The following is an 18,338-nucleotide window of genomic DNA, read 5'->3' on the forward strand; positions in this document are numbered from 1 at the left end:
ATTGTACGTCACCCAGACCCATTTTTTCAGACTCCAAAAGCCATTCACATGTTGGCATTCAAGCCAGGGACTGCTCTGATGACTCAAATATTCATTGAATCACTCCCAAGGCAGCCAGGCAAGTGAAGATACCATGGCTCTGCCCCAATTCACACATACCTGTCACGGAGTGCATATGTCAGTAACCTTAAATAATGCTGTTGCAACACCAGTGATCATGACCATCATATAATCTCTGACACAATGCATCTCCATCCCTGAGCTATCAAACCATATATGTGAGCTCCACGACGTATCAGAAAAGTCTGTAAAGCAAGTGGCAACATCTAGCCGACCTAGATCTCAGAAAAGCTAAACAGAGTTGAACTTAGCATTTGTAGAAGAGACCACCAGGACATTCCAGGGCTGTGGACTAGATTGGGAAGTTGAAAAAGGATTTTGAGAGAAGACAGTAACAAACTACTTCAAAATTGTTGCCTCAAAAACAATATGGATCTTTCCATAGAATCCTAGCAGTTGACCTTGACTTGAGTGAGACTTTTTCTCTGTACATGGCTTAGACTGGATGGTTTGAAATTGACTATTAACAATCTATTTTAAATCATTTCTGGTGCTTGAAGGAACAGGGATGGGCAACTTTCTCAGGGAAGCTTCAGTCACCTATTTTACCCCTTACTTCCACCAAAACAAAAAGGAAAAAATAATGACCCAGTTTCAGAGGAGAAATGGATGCCAGAACCTTTTCAGGTATTAAAACATTTTACTCAGTTTCATCCCCCAAATATCTAGTCCTTCCACCAAATGGGCTGAAAAAGTTGGCTCTGTCCACTTCAGAGGTGTTCTGGGAGGTGCAGATGGAGTTCTGTAGTGGCCTGCAAGGCTGCTCATCCTGTCCTAAACCATGATTTAAAAACCAAAGAGGTTGGAGTAAAACAACAAACAAAACTTAAAAAAAAAGCAAATTATCATTTAGGATAATGTGCAAAGCCAGGCAGTGAATTTCACGACTGAGTGGGGGATTTTGAATGTATTTCTCCAGCCCTACTCCAGCACTATTACCATTAGACCATGCTAGAAGTGTTGGTCTTCTCATAGTCTTGACAATATAGATGCCAGGATGAAATGGAAGTTAATAATGAAAAGATGTGGTGGGAGGAGAAGGGAGATACAGGTAGACCTCGCTTAACAACTGCACTGTTTAGCGACTGTTCAAAGTTACAACACTGAAAAAATAACTTTAGCACTGGTTCTTGCACTTATGACCATCACAGTGTCCCTGTGGTCAAGTGATTGAGATTCAGGCACTTCGCAACCAGCTGGTGTTTACGACCATCACAGCATCCCACTGTCACAGGATTTCCATTTGCATATTTCACAGCTGGCTTCCAACAAGCAGAGTCAATGGAGAAGCCAGCAGTAAAATCCCAAGACGGGGTCTCATGATGTCTTGCTTAATGACCAAGTTGCTTAGGGATGGAATTGCCAGTCCCATTAAGCGAGGATAATTGTGATCATTAAGCGAGGACTAGCTGTACTTGGAATAAGATTTGCATTGATCAGAAGCAAAATGACTGCCAGCATCTCTCTTTTCCCAGCTCAGTTTGTCTCAAACTCAATTTTTATTAGGGAAAAAAGAAACTTTAGCAGATCTACCCAAGAAATATCTTTCATCCCCAAGTTTTGCTTTTCCTAAGGAAGGGGGAGCATGTGATTTTACCTCTGGGGACGGTAACTCCGTTGGCACAGAATTGTCAATGGTTGTAGTGCACAAACTATCACGGAGGATGTCGAGCATATGCGCTGCCATTCTCTCCTGCTGGGGAGGGCTGCAGTGGTTTTCCAGTGACAAAATAATGGGGTAATCTGAAGTCTGAAAATAAATTCAACAGTTATATAGGATGTGCCACATAATCAAAACATATAGGGACTGACAAAGACTACACCCATAAAATGTTCACACACTGGTTATTTTTAGCTCTCTAGTCTTCTATGTTATTGCCATTTCTTTTTATAAGCCATTTTATTTTACACCACACTATTCTAGTTCTCACAGTTACAATATTGAAATGAAATACAGATTGAGTGATATATTCATTTTATGCTCCGTATTAGCTATTTTAAATTATATTTAGTTATTATCCCACTGTTTTATCCAAATGGTATACATTTCTCCTGTACTCACTCTTCCCTTTATAACCTTAATTTTAACATCTTAATGGTATCACAATTTTATAGTTTGGGCTAGTGATTTAAATCTGAGGCATTTCTGATAGTATATAGATTAGACTACTATTACAATGGGACAGTTGTGATTTTATCTGTGGGTGTTATGTAAGTCAGACCAAAATAAAGATATTACTACTAAAACATATAAGGAGAAGTTTACATTGATTTATTTCTAAAAATAAAGAAATTTATCCTGCCATGTTGAGAATATGGAATAGATTACAAACCCAGGTTGTGCCCATAAACACCTTTGTGGCTCCCAGCACAAGAAGCATTTTATAGACAAGAAATAATAGGTGAATATAAATGGCTAACTTATTATGACATACTAGAATTTTGTCAAGGGGAATACAAAATAAAATCAAGAGAAGAACTGGTGGCAGAGGGATATAGTTGTCAATGGTTTTCTTATTTACAGTTATTAGAAAGATTTAAAGTAGATAAAAGAGTTTGTGGTTTTGAATTATAAGTCTTATAATTATAATTATAAGATTAAGTTTGAAAAAGAATTGTGTACAAATTATGTACATGTAACTGCTAAAATGTATACACTTTTACTGAAGTTTGAAACAGAAGAAGAACAAGTGAATGAATGTATGCTAAAGTGGGCTAAAATTTTAGATATAATATACAGACGGAAGAATGGGAAAATATGTGGTTGAAAGGATTGAAATTTACACTATGTCATAATCTTAAAGAGAATTTTTATAACATGATGTACCGTTGGTATATGTCACCAATTGTCTAGAATGTATAATGGCACTTCAAATTTATATTGGAAACGTGAACAACTAGAAGAGACATTTTATCATGCTTGGTGGACATGTAAAAAAGCTAGAAAATGTTGGATTCAAATACACACACTGATGTAGAAGATTTTAAAGACTGATATTTTGACAGATATACAATTGAGACCAGAGGCTTTTCTTTTGGGATTGATGGACAAACAGTTGGGAAAAAGTCATGGAGCTTTGTTTTTGTATATGACAACTGCAGCAAGGTTATTGTATGCACAAAGATGGAAAGATTTGGCATTAACCACAATAGAGGAATGGCTGGTGAAGATGATGGAACTTTCAGAGATGACTAAATTGATTTCTTTGATCAGAGAAAAGATATCTGTGTTTATTGCTGACTGGAAACCCTTATGGACTTTTTGCATGAAACAGAAAAAAATAAACTTATGATTTATGGTTTTGATGATTAGATAGGATAGATTATAGAAAGAAGAGAATCATGTTGTAACAATAGAGTAAGAGGTAAATTTATAATTGTACTTATAACTGCTGTAACAAAGTTCGGAAGCCACTTCTTTTTATCTTTTATCATTTTTTTTCTATTTTTCTCTTACTTTTTTCCCCCTTTCTTGCACTTTTAGCTTTCTTTTTGATTTCTTTCTTCTTCTTTTCTTTTTCTTACTTTATATTAGTTTGTATTAGTTCTTATCTTCCTTTTTAATTTTTTTTAATAAAATTATATATTAAAAAAATAAGGAAGTTCATCCTATCCCCTAACCAGGTAGTTTACAACTCTGTAATCCTCCATGAGGTATTGGCAGCAGACTGACCTTTGTGAAATTATATCTAGAATTATTCAAGATGGGGAAGGATGCAACAGGATATTTTGCTTGCAAGAGTATTGGTTTATGGACTACAGGACTGAATAGTCAACCTAAGATTCCAGATTTTAAAGTGGGATGAAATATAAAAGCTCAATTAAGATTACTGGTATGATAATGGCACAACTTAGCTAGGTGCAAATTGGGTCTGACTGGCAGCCATTGTGCCCACAAATGCCTGCCATTTTGACTTGACACTGGAAACTATCTGTAGCTCTTCCAAACAAATTCTTACTCCTGTCTATCCACTCTGTTACTTTTATATTTTTTTCACTTACCTCAATCTTGCCATGCGGAGTTGTTTTAACCCATCTCTCACATGCCTGAATTACATGAATTTCTGCTAACTCACCATCATCTCAAGAAAGCCGTCAGCCTTTCCTTCGTCCAGGACCAACCGGCTGGTTCTTCCTGCATTCCATAGTATTCATCTCCACATCCATAAATTGAACACATCAATCTTCTTTCTCCTGCTCTTTCTAAATGTCTCACTGCCATACATCACCACTCGAAAGACCCTTGCTTTATTTATGGCGAACTCACTTGTCATAATAATATCCTTATCCTTCATCACCTTGTCTACGTTTATCATTGCTTTCCCCCCTAGGATTAATCTCCTTGCTACTTCAGCACACTGCCCTTCTTTATCTATAAAGATAAAGAAATAATTCTATCTACACAGTCAGTTGCAAGTTCACAAGATGCAGATGGTCGTGTAGATGTCTTCTTAATGTGAAATATGAACTCAGATGTTTCATTTTTCATTTTTTACTTTCTGAACGAGTTTGTCTAAGTCTTCTTTGCCATTGTCTGTATATCGGATGCCAGCCGTTATTGCTTTTTACCCTGCTATAATTAATTTGCTGCATGACTTAAATAAATACCAGGACAATGTACTTCCCTATTTTGAATCACCCTGTTTTTCCAAACGCAGTTTTTACACAACTTTCTTGTTCTTTAAAAGATCCCTTACACGTGTAATCAGGTGTTATGTCACACTAATTAGTTTTAATATATGCAATTTACACAAAGGCCTTGCTGTTACCCAAGAAGCAAAGTTAAATGTTCTTGTTACATTATTTTGCTATTACGTTAGCTATCTGATCTTATGTCCTACTTATATTACCTAATATTGTATTTTATTATATTATATATTATTTAAATCAGTGTTTTTCAAACTTGGCAACTTTAAGATGCCATGTATGAAAAACACTGATTTAAATGTATGTAGTGCTCTCAAATTTAAAAAAAAAAAAAGAGGTGATTACAATAAATGACTTTCCTGAAACCTGCCTTTTCATTTGACATTTCCTCCATGTATGGCTTCATTTTTCTTTATATAATCTTAAGCAAAACTGCTTGTGTAAGGGATTAGTGCAGTGGTACAATTAATAGCATGCTGCCTTGCAGAGGAAAGGGGCGGGGGTGTCAAAACTGTATGCCGCTGTTATCTTGCATTTCCCTTCCTCAGGATGGATGGATGGAGTCTTCCAATTAGTAGGCCACACAGTCTAGTTCCACAGTTGTTAATGTACAGCTATTAGCACTTTAACTATTTCTTCTTCCACAGCTTTAAATAGTTCAAGGAATATTTAATTTGCATGTTTCCCTGCTTGTCAGTTACATGACAGCCATGTGGAGTTCTTGGTGCTCTCTGAGCTTGGTTGTTTGATTGCAGACAGATCACAATACATACAAAAAATTCCTGGAGGACAAAGAAACCTACATCCCAGTAAACACCAACCCAATACAGAAACTGGACAATCAGATCAAGAGAATCCTTAATGACCTACCCAAGAAAGGTCAAATCACAAAAGAAGAACAGTGGCAAATGAAAAGCAGGGGACCCATCCTCCCTCACCTCTATGGATGCCCCAAAATACACAAGCCCAACATACCTCTTCGTCCAATTGTGTCATTACCAGGGACCCCAACATACAACATAGCAAAAGAACTCAGAAAAAAGCTTGGACACCTCACAGAGGGGAGCAAATATTCTACCAACTCCCAGTACAGTGCCTCCAGAAAATCAAAGACCTAAAATAGATGAAGATGAAATTATGGTTTCATTCGATGTCACAGCACTCTTTACATCCATAGACCCAGAACTAGTGAAATAATCCATGGCAGCAATATTACACAACACACCCAACCTAACTGAATATACTAAGATTGAAATACCCAGAACCATGGACCTCGTAAACCTCTGCCTCACTACCTACTTTCAGTTTGATGGACAAATATAACAACAAATCAGAGGAACACTCAAGGATCGCCATTCTCAGGACTCATAGCAGAGACTGTAATGCAGTGTCTAGAAACTATAGCACTCCCATGCGTACATCCAAAAGTGTGGATCTGGTATGTAGATGACGCCTTCATCATACTAAAAAAGGAACAACTAGAGAAGACATATGAAACAATCAACATCTTCAAAGGAATAAAATTCACAAGGGAAGAAGAAAACAACAACACATTACCCTTCCTTGATCAGCAGAGGAAATGATGGCAAATTAGAAACACAAGTCTATCCAAAAACAACCCACACTAACCAAGTACTCCATTACTAAAGAAACAACCCAACCCCCCACAAGAGGAGCTGTGTAACAACATTATTCAGACAAGCACAAATGCACTGCAGCAACCCAGAACATCAGAAAAAGGAAACAGATCGCCTATACAACATATCATCCAACGAAATTGATACCCATGCAACTTTATCAAAAAGTGCCTGGCCACTCAACCTACTACAACACAACCTACACAAGCTATGAAAAGGATAATACTGCCATACATCAGAAACATCTCAGAAACTACCAACAGACTATTATAACCACATGGCATCTCCATAGCATACAAACCAGCTAAAGCCCTCCAAAACATCTTAAGCAAACCAAAAGACCCAGTAGCCCAAAAAGAAAAAACAGGAGTCATCTACAACATACAGTGTAAGGACTGTAACAACCACTATGTATAGGACAGACAGGCAGAGGACTAGCAGAGCGCATCCATGAACACCAGCTAGCAGTCAGAAGACCCAATGAAAACTCCTTAACTTCACAACACATGGACAGACTCAACCATAGCTTCAACTGGGAAACTGTCAGCATCCTAGACCAAGCTAATTCCAAAAATGCTAGGGAATTCCTGGAAGTTTGGTACTCAGACACATCAGCCATCAATAGACAGATAGAGATAAACCCCATTTATACACCATTCAAAAGAGATAAGAAAGCTAAGAAGGAAACCAAAAGACCAGAACACATCCTCTCCAGCAGCCTTACACCCAGATAAATAGGGATTAACACCAGACATCAAGCAGAAAACAATACCCTAATCAAGGAATTACCAAGGAGAAAACCACACCCTCACCAACACTGGCAGGGCAAGCTGTTGTATATAGCTACTGTATATAAACAGGGAGAAAACCCCACACTCACTAGCACTGATTATGTTACCTAGTTGGGTAATGAAACATCGGCAATCAAACAACCAAGTTCAGAGAGCAATAAGGACTCCACAGTTCAACCCTGAGCTACAGATATTCTCTTTTACTGATACACGAGAGTCAGTTTGATGCAGTGGTCAAGGCACAGGGCTAGAAACCAGGAGACTCTGAGTTCTAGTCCCACCTTAGACATGAGGCCAGCTGGGTGACCTTGGGTCAGTCCCTCTCTCTCAGCCCTAAGAAGAAGCAAGCAATGGCCAACCACTTCCAAAAATGTTGTGAAGAAAACTGCAAAGACTTGTCCATACAGTTGCCAGGAGTCAGCACTGATTCAAAGGCATGTACACGCACTGTTACATTTCATCCCACACTTTCTAGTGGATTCATTTCATGAATGCATTCTCTTTTCACAAATGTTTCTGTCATTCTATAATCTGATTCCTAAAGGGGTTCCACAGAGTCCCACCCCCCCACACACACACACCCCTCCCCCCCTCCCCCCCCAGATCTCTATAAATACCCACAGAAGGGTCACTTCACCCTGGGCACAGAGAGAACTGCTCCTGTCTGTGCTCCTGCACTCTGAAGATGCCGGTCACAGGTGCTGGCGAAACATTAGGAAACAAAACTTCAAGAACACGGCCACACAGCCCGGAAGACCCACGCCAGCCATCGTATGCCGGCCGTGAAAGCCTTCGACAATACATCTTCCTACTTCCTTTGTCTCTATTTGTCTTCTACCATTACTTTTGAGTATTCCTACCTAGCTGTAAACTCTCCTACGATTTCTCTGATCTGCTTAGCAAAATATCTTATTTTTCCCTTTCTGGTTATTTTCTGACATTCCTGATTGAGATCTCTTTCCATGTCCTTTCTGGGTTGATACTGCCATCTGCATTCAGTCATCATTCATTTTTTTCAAGGACTGCATGTTCTGCCTTTCCCTGACAATTCTGATACTTTGTTTAGCAAACCACCTAGATCTTCTCCTCTCTGAAAGTATTTTTTCTGCGTCCATTTTCACAGTGTTTGTTAACTCTTTCCACAGCTCTTTGGGTTCTCTTTTGCCTAAGTTAAGCATAAATGTGCTTATGACTATATGTTGAGGATCTGTAACTGTACATCCTCCAAACCCACGTGCTCTCTTTAACTTTCTAAATTTAGCCCATGTATTTGATGCCAATCGATGATCTGTTCCACATTCTGTCCCTGGAGGTGTCTTGGTTGACCAAGCTGTACTTTTCCATTTTCTGTTCTTCTGCTTCCTGTTATATAGTTTTATATAATTCTATAGTTTTATATAAGTATTATATAATTCCTTTTTTTCTGTCCAGTGATGCACAGGTACAGAGTCTGTGTTTAAGTTGCCTGAAGCAGGTGTTGGCAGTGACAGGGAATTATCTTGCAAAACTCGGTTAAGTGCTCTCCTGAATTATTGTGTTTACCCTGTCCAGATAATTCCAGGTGCTTCCGATCCCTTCCTTATGTCCTTTCTGGATGGTATCGTCTAGCATCTCCTACAATTTGCAGTAGAATTCTTCAGTGTCTTCCACCATTGCGTATGCAGCAGGATCATATTCTTGTGTAATATTTATGTGTACTGAATATCCATTAATGCTAATAGATATGGTCCTGTCATTGATTAGGTTGCAGCCAAGCACATACTTAGTGATATATAATTCCCTAAATCCAATCCTTCATAATTTGCATTTTCATCATCTCCCAGCTTTGCTTGAGAAATTTCCTTGGAGAAGTTTATAAGTCTATGAGTTTTTGTGTATGTCGGAAGAATTTTAAAGCAATACAGATGAAATGTTTCAAGGCATTAGGGCCAGGATACTGTATTAAGTGAGCCCAAATGTTGTTTTTAGTGGGCCTTGACACATTGTATGTTCCATATTGTTTTAATGACTTTGTTTCATTTAATTTCATTTTAATTAGGGTTAGGGTTCTTTTTAATTTGGGGGGGAGGGGAGACTTCTGTGTTGATTTTTTAGGTACTATAGCTGCCCATAGTCGTGAGATGGGCAGCCCTATACATTGTTTAAGTAAATAACTAGACAAATATAGCACATACACATACAAAATAAAAACCAGCCCTAGTTCTGCCCTAGATCTTTAATCACTTAGTAGGGATCCAATATATGTGAAGGTTTGCTGGCACATGCTATACTAAATGTTGTTTTAGACCAGGCAAAGATGTTTTACTATTCTTCCTGATCTTTCTTAGTCTTCATTTTCTATGACTGTCCAATAATTTGCTGTTGTCTAATGCTATTAATGGCTTTTTTTACTTGCTTTATTACCTAGTGTGGCTATCTTCTCAGAGCTGTTATGAGGTGCTATATAAATATCATTAATAAAGCAAGCAATACAGTGCTGGTGGCGGGGTGGTTTGTTGTCCCTGACAGGACCCAAAGAGCAAGTCTTTTTATGTCCCTTTCCAGTCCTTGCCTATAATCACGTCTAAAGTCCATCTGCTTGAGGCTTCCTTCCATCATCTGACAGTAACATGTAAGGGGACAGTTACATATATGCAATAGGAAGCCGTCCATGTTCATCCATCTCTATCACTTATGGACAGTTGCTTCTGCTTTGGTTAACCATAGACATCACCTACCTCAAATGCATGTTTGTGTATAACATTGATGACATTCTGGAAGGTTATTTTGCTTGTCAGAGTGTGTCCGTGATAAACCACTGGCTCATTATTTGGCCCATCCCAGCAGTCAATTTCCACGCAGCGACATCCCCTTCTAAGGGAACTTTTAAAAGAAAAAATATGCATTTGGGGACTTTAAGTAGTACAACAAAACCAAACATTCTATTTTAGCATCCTATTCCTTAGAACTCATTGTGGAGTTTTTTTGTTTTTGCTCTTGTTTTGATGCTGTTTGTAATTGGTCAGAAACCAGAATGTGGCTGGATGATTTACAAATCTTTGGGCATTAAATCAGAATTTGCTTTATAATTTGCAGGGGGGTTTTTTCCCAACAGTTCCTTATTATGGGAGAGCTCATCTTCACATGGAAGCCAAAACTCGTCACAACTGTCCGTACATGTAGATCTGTATGTTGCTGAGTTTCTACATCTTTATTTTCAAAGCAGGATGCATTTGACAATTCCTACTAGTTGAGGATTGCTCCTATTTGTGAGCTATGAAGCATGAAATGGCCTTGATGCACCAATCTCATATATAGCCTTTCCTCAAAATAATTGAAGGCTATATTACACCATTTTATCCTCACATCAGAAGATAAAAGTCACAACAGTGACTTGACCAAAGTAATTCAGTGAACGTTGTGGCCCAGGAAAGATTTGAATGGAGAATCCCATCTTCCTGAAGCTGGTAACTTCCATATGTATGGATTTCAACTCCCTCAATTTTCAATAATGGCTGTACTAGCTCTAAATTCTGGGAATTTGGGAATTAAAGTCTGCAGATCAGACTGACTCCCAGAGATAAAGTAATTCAGTGCCCTTTGTGAGTTTTGTGATGATACTACTGACTGTAAATTTTTCCCAACTTTGTGTCTTCCAGATGTTTTGTAACTACAACTCATAGAATTCCAATTGGTGGGCCATCTTTTTCAACGTATCCAGAGACACAAAGTTTCAGAACAGTACTATAGTCTGTTTTATGACATTCTTAAACTGAGAGTGCCCATTTCCTGATTGTCTATAAAAAGTTTAAGCTTCAGAAAAAAAATCAGATTTCAAAATAAGGGCACGCTAAGACCTTTCAGATGTTTTCTCCCATGTCTTCAGACCAGAAATCTTTGGAGGTAATATCCTTAAGTGCTCCTGTGTTTTAGCAAAAAACAGTACCCCACTCTTGGTGTACAACCATAATAAATATATTGATTGATTGATCAGTTCTCCTCTCTAGACTTTTCCATATAGATCCACCAGTTTTCTTAGTCCATTCTCCAAACCATGAAGAAATAAACATTTGTCTAGGATCAGAAAAGTCCAAGCATCTTCCCCATGCATCAGCAAATCCCATTGCCTAGTAACCCAAGGCTACACAAAAAGCATGACTGCAATAATTGACTAACCACCGCCCTCAGAAGGCATGGTCTGAAGTCTGCTTACTAGCGATCCATTGCCTGTGGAACCCATGTTTGTTTTTCTTCATCACATGCAATCTTTTTTGATGATGGAAATCATGTTTCAGGACAGTTTCTTTGACATTCTAAAGTCACTAGCTTAATTCATGTTACTTTACTTGATCAGTAGGTCCAACCTGAATTGTTTATCTTGCTAAAGCAAGAATAGATCCTTCCTCGTGCAAGCTGACAGCATTCATCTAACTGTTGCTTCTTGCAAAGAAAAAGTCCTGCCATGGGGCTCAGGAACACACACTCCTTGAAGGAATTGCATTAATCAATTGCTGTGACAAATCCAGTGATCTGGTCAGTATCATCTTATGATACATCTGCGATGATGATGTCATGTATATTCATAATCAAAATAAAGCAGTTTGCTACAGTCAATAACAGCAAGAAAATGATTGAAACAATTCAGCAAGCTGAGTATTTTTTCAGTCTCCTGTTTGGCTTTTAATTTTAATTTTCCTGATTTTGATCCTATTTCTATTCTTAAACTTTAGAAGCAGCCTAGAGTATGGCTCATTTCAGGTGGTCAGATAAATTTTACAGATAAATATTTAAAAATAAACCTCCACGTTTCAAAGTGAATCACAACATTGCAGCATATCTGATGCAGGAAGAGTTGCAGTGCCAATTTTATTTATATATACATTTACAGATGTATCACAGTCAAAAATGTTTATATAATAGCTGACAAAAATATCATAAGACCAAAAACAATCAGCAGCAAAAGGAATTAATTCCCAATAACAATCCTGTGTGTGTATTGTTAAACAACTCACAAAAATATAATAGTACAGTATATAGATATAGATATAGATATATTTCATAGTAATAAACCAGTGATGCATTCATCTTGAAAAACAGTAACAATATATTAAATGCTTCAAAATATAATTAAACATTTCAATAACAATCACAAGGCAAAGAAATTTACAACTGCTAGATCAAAACAGTATTCTAAAACCAACAATTCAATGAGAAGGATATAATATTAACCAATAAATCAAAAATTACCCAATATAGGAAATATTCAAACAGGTCAGAAATAAATCAAGCAGATTAGAATTGACTTACTTGTTAGTTATGACTTACTTGTCCCATTGATTTCAATGGGGAAAAATGTGACTACCTTAGTCTGGCTCCAACTTAATAAAATCAAAGGAATAGTTAAGAAAGTCTTAAGAACTCCATTAAGTATATTATTTCAAATAACAGCATTAAATATTATGGCAAGGTATCAAATAAAGAGCCCACTAATATAACAAGTTCATAAATGGTTGTATAACTGCATAAATCAAGGTTCTGTCATGGTTAGAATAGAGGAAAGGAACATTGAATAAAACGGGCAATCATTTTGATTTTTCTAATTGGGATTTTGGGTTTTGCTTTAGCTATTATTTTTGAACAGCTTTCTTTTACACATCCATCCACCATCCCCTCTCTCTGCCTCCCCCAAGAGAAGTACATACTTGGCATAGCCCCACAGATGACTTGGCCCTATAAGTTGGTCCTGGATAAGGTAAGTGTTGTGTGAAGATGATATGAAGTAATCGCACAGTGGAAAACTCATATCTTGGTAAATCTTTTTGTTCTCCATTTGGAATATACTGCACTCTTCTGACACCATGTATCGTATAAAGCCTTCAATGGTCATCTCCTTTTGGCTTCTTGCTAAAGGGGTGGGGGTGGGGGAATGAAAAGAAACAAGCTGAGTTTCATGTTCCACCTGGAACTAAGCAGACTGGAAATAGTCCACATGTCATTTTACCAGATCTTAAACTGCACACTGAGACTTACTTTATTTCATGTCATTAAACCTTAGGCCAGCCTTCTTCAATCAGGAAATCTGCAGAATTCCCAGCTAGTTTGACCAGATATGGCCATGGAAGCTAGAAGCCAGGCCTAACTCTCTCATAGGCTTGTAATAGTGTTGTAAAACAATATACTTTATTTGGGGCAACCACAATAGTTTCTCTGAAGCTTTGAGGAAAGTTTTCTATTAGTTAATATAACCTTTCTCTGCAGTACTGGGGGTCACTTGATATACAGTATATCTCTAAAATTAAATTGACCCTGGATAATTTTGATTCTGCCCGTTATGGGAAATCCAGTCACTCTGTTAGCATCTTGTCTGAAGCAAGCCCTCACATTAAACCATAATCATTTGGGCATATCATGTGACCCAAACAACAGAGATGTCCACAGGATCCAAAGCTTTTGTCACAACAAGGAAAAGAGCATCTCACTGTTGTGACACAGCTCTGCCTTTTTCATACTTGAGTGTGACATCATGACACATTTACACTACATTGCAATGGTGTGAGCCTGGTTCCATCATTTGCCCGCCCTGTGGATACTGCTGGTGAACACAGCAGTTGCGTTTGATAATTTGGAGTTGTTTAGCTTGTTGGGTGAACCAGTTTAGTTGTTCCACCATTAATAACTGTCTCTTGCAATGCAGAAACACACAGAAATGTTGCTGGGCATCAGTTGGGGTCTTCTGGTATAGCATTCTCAGGGCAGTGGACATGGTTTATCAGGGCCAACATAAAAAAGGTTTTCTCTGTCTCATTTTCCTTCTTTTCTAATGGAGCCTATTTACCCTTCTTCATCCATACTGACTCAGATACTTATTTGAATTCTAGATGTAGGTTATCCTAGAACATTCATTCATTCATTCATTCATTCATTCATTCATTCATTCATTCATTGGACTTGCCCTGCCCAACTCCCCACATTGTGCAAAGAATGTGATAGATGATTCACTATTTTGCTCAGGTTTGTTCCACAATGTCCACAGGGTATGGTAAAAAAAAAAAATCCAAATGGTGGTCACAATGGTGCAAGTGAAGCTCTGAAGCAAGCCGGACCCTGAGGACACCCCTGTACTCTCAGCTTCTGCAGCATGTTGCTAAACACACAAGAAACTGTTTTTCCCTGCAATGTGTGAATCTTTTGCACATTTAGGAATGTGCCCCTTAAATTCCCTGCAGTTCAAAGACAACTTTCCAACAACTTAGTGCCTTAGTGATCCGGGGAGGATCAGAGTGCCGAAATGTTGGCCCAGTGCATCCAGACAGGACCAGGTTATAGATGGTGCTCTAGGAGAGGCGAGAGGTTGTTGGCAACCACAGGACGGGGCTGTCATAGAGCACAGAATGTGAAAACAGTTATTCTAATGAGGATAAAGGTGACATCCTCACTACTTCAGTTCTGCTGGGTTACACTTCTAAGAGATTGTGAGGAGGCTGGGAAGGAATGGAAGCGAGAGTAGAGATAAATAATCAGCTGATTAAAGGTGAGTCAGTTGGCAGCTTAGCTCGCAAATGGGAACTTAGCCCAAGTGAGAAGAAGCGTTTCCAATCATTCAAAGACATTCTGCCTTAATTAACTCGGTATAAATGAGGCTGGGATATTCTTCATGCAATTTCCAAGATTTTCTATTTACCCCTGAACAGCATTAAAGAGACCTTTCTGAAGTCTCTGTACTTCTAGCTTCTTGCCCAGCTACATGGGCTTAACAAAGAGCAGCTTCTGCAGGGGGTGGAGGGGGCAAAAGAGACAAGATGGTGGGTGTGTCATCATGATGAAAGCCTGCCCCTTCTGTACATGTGGCTTTTTGCCTTTTTTGACCACCTCTCCCATGGATATCACTGAATAGTTTCCTAGTCTCTTTTTTCCCCCACCTTTAAACCTGAATGGAGACCTCTCTATGGGGTTGTGTGCCAATAGCGTCATAACAACTTTACAATTATTTTTAACAATTAATATAAGACAAATGCTTAATTGGATTAGCTAAACAGATAGGAAGTGTTTCTATGATAAATATTTTTCATCAGTCACCATTGCATTGCTCCTGTCTAAAGCTCTTTTTACCAATGCTAGGAACAGAAAGAAGAAAAGGATGAAAAGTACTGAGATAAGTAAAAGTATGAAAAGAAAATGTTGTGGCTGTAAATACTTTCTGTTCCTAGCCATTTCTTTCCAAATTCCAATCTGGACTATTCTTTTATCTGTTATGCTCAAGATGTTTTTTATCACTACCCTTTCCACCTTCACCTCCTTGAACCAACTTAGTATGTTTTTCCCTCTTACTGAGATACATTTCAAAATGTATTCCCTTCTTATGCATCCCTCCATGAAAATAGTTTGTGACTGCAAGTGACAGAATAGCTTCAAAAGCCAAGATACTCTCAACACCATGGAATACATCCATTATGGGAAAGCTTCTCTTCCCCATCTCCGTCCCTCCCCTGCTTTTTAAACATTTTATTGATTCCCTCCATTATACAATTGTGCTACAACACTATATTGGAAGCCAGAATTGTCTTTTAAACCCAAGTACCCTCTTACGTTCATGACCCTCATTGCCTTCAATTCCTTCTGATTCATGTCTCTTGAAGCTTCTTTGGCTGTGAACCATTTATCCAATTTTTTATTTTATTTTATTTTATTTTTTTTGCAAAAAGCTTAGGATATTTTGGGTTCTGCATTAAGTTTGTAATAATAAAAGTGTATGCGACACATAATATTGACTTATTCAAGGCTACCATCCAAGGTTCCACCCATTACACCAATTGCAGTGATTTATTTTGTCTATAAATAAAATTCAGACAGCGAGGAAAGCAGAATCACTCCAAACCCTATTACTCAGCTGGAAAACAATTGTCCCAGCTTACGAGTCACACTGAGCCCACGTTTTAGAATCAGGGTTGATGTAGCCGACAGCTCAGAAGCCGCAAGTGAAAATGTATACTGATATGAAAACTATCCTTCCCTGCTACATTTTAATAAAGCGAGACAACAAAGGAGAAATATATCTTTTATATCTAGGTTATTAGGGCTGTGCAGTGCTTCAAGAATTTGCTTCAAAAGTCCAAAAATGAGCTTCAAAGTCTGCTGGAAATGCAAATGTAGCATTTGTCTGCAACTCTTTAAAGCAGCTTTGTCTTTTCCCAGAGGGTAGTCTAATGTAAATATGTGTGTATAGTGTTACATTCACACCCCTGCATCTGAAGCACTACACAGCTCTAACACTTACCTCAATCTGCTCCTACAGTAGCATCCCACTACCATCTTCCTAGCAAAACCATCCTAGAACTGGCCGAATCCTTGATGAAGTCTCCTGCCGATCGTGTGTGCAGGGATCAAGGCGAATGGGAGTCCTAAAATGGAAAGCTACCTAGAGTCCATTTTTATCCATTGCACTTGCAGAACTTGCATAGCCTGCCCAGTTAAAGACCAGTGTTGGAGATCTGAAATCAGCAGGAGTTCTTATTAGACATGTGCTCCTGAGCAAATGCAGAGTGCTAAAAGGTTACCAAGTAATTAGGCAGCACCATTTAAGTTCTCTGACCTTGGTTGTTTTCCTGCAGAGAGTTCATTTCTAGGCTAGGTAACATCATTGTTTTCCTGGTGCTGTTTCATGCTTGTCTGGAAGCACAACCTCCCTAGTACCCAATGTCCTGATAAGCAGAAGAAACAATCAAGGAAGAAACAAGACTCTAATCAAGGAACCATCAAAGAAGAAACCACAGCCCAACCACAACTCAGAGAACACTAAGAATCCAACAGTGCAACCTTGAACCACGTGTCTTCTCTACTATTTATCCACTTAAAAAGGAAATGCTTGTAATACAGTTGTCTTGGACGCACAGTACAGACTCATCCCAGCTATCAATGAATGCTAATAGGCATTCATTGCATTTGAAATAAAAGAGCATGGAGAAGTCCTCCTACCTAAACTACATCTTGAACAGAGGGAAGCACAAGAAAGAGAGAGAAGGAGGACTTTCCTTGTAGTTTCTTAAACCCAAAGACTCACTTAACAATAGGGTAGATGAGATACAGCCACAAGGACAACTGCTAAAGACCCATCTCACAATCTCCCTCTTGCCATTGGCCATAGTGGTCAGAAAGCTTCTAGGGCAAAGAGAATATTCTAACTCTGCCACCCAGTAACAGCTGCATTTGTACAACATGTGAAGCTTGATTTATCTAACACTGATTTTCTTTTTGGGTGGCCTAGCATGCTTTTTAAAATTTATTTCAAGGTCAAGGCTGTCCATCTCCATAGCAACTCTGGGTGGCTTACAAATAAAAAATTAAAAGGAAACAAAGCATATCAAGAAAACAGAAGACAGTTGACCAGAAGACAGAACCAAAAAGTCAAACAGCAAAAATCAAATCAAAGGGGCTTAACCACCAGTCTAACCCAAGGCCTCAAAGAACAACCAGGACTTTAGCAATTTGCAGAAAGTCAAAAGCAGTACGAATCTCTGGGGGGTATCATCCCACAGGGTTGTATAAATCCATGCTACGTCCATTTGGTTCTAATGTGTGAACCCAGAAAAGTGGTTATTTTAATAGCCACTTTAAGAGTATTGTACAAACCCACTTAGATTATTTTAAATTTAACTCCTGTTCTAGGTCAATTAGTGTAATGGTATGAGGGAATAACCTTGGGAAACAAAAGGAAGAGCCACAGACTAGACAACGGTCATGCAAGTGGCAGCTGAGTCTGCAGAAGAAATGGGGGTGTGGTAAACATCTCAGAAGGGACCCTCCCTAGTTTCTTGGACTGTAAAGGCAAGGTGGGAGAGATGTACTTTTAGACTTGCAAGATTCTATTAAGGTAACCTTACAATAAAGTTAGAGCTAGTACTTCTGGGGGTGCTTCTTGTTTGGACTACAGGTAGTCCTCGACTTGTGAGCATTCAGTCAGTGACTGTTTGAAGTTATGACGGTTTTGAAAAAGGAGATTTACAACCGGTCCTCAAAGTTGTGGCTGTCCCAGAACCCCTACAATCACATGATCATCATTTGCAACCTTCCATGCCAGCTTCCCCAGAAAGTCAAAGGGAAAGCCAGCAGGAAAGATCACAAGTTGCTGGGGTAAGTCTCCCCTACCTGCATACCCTCCCCCAGCCCC

At 38.6% G+C, this 18,338-nt stretch overlaps 1 protein-coding gene across 1 annotated transcript in view; it reads right to left on the reverse strand.

Moving 5' to 3' along the window:
* The window catches only part of LOC103061230 (1-phosphatidylinositol 4,5-bisphosphate phosphodiesterase zeta-1-like), a 40,048-nt gene that overhangs the window by 12,856 nt on the left and 8,854 nt on the right, over nt 1-18,338 (reverse strand). Inside the window, exons 3-5 of the mRNA XM_007441070.2 lie at nt 12,877-13,078; nt 9,913-10,057; nt 1,718-1,870 (exon numbers count right to left, since the gene is read on the reverse strand). Of these exons, the coding sequence (XP_007441132.2) occupies nt 1,718-1,870; nt 9,913-10,057; nt 12,877-13,078 (500 nt within the window). The remainder of the gene's footprint in view (nt 1-1,717; nt 1,871-9,912; nt 10,058-12,876; nt 13,079-18,338) is intronic.

The sequence above is a fragment of the Python bivittatus genome, unplaced genomic scaffold (genome assembly GCF_059951505.1).
Source record: "Python bivittatus isolate LINGU-HERP-01145 unplaced genomic scaffold, Pbiv_v1 ctg000330_np1212, whole genome shotgun sequence".
Lineage (NCBI taxonomy): Eukaryota > Metazoa > Chordata > Lepidosauria > Squamata > Pythonidae > Python > Python bivittatus.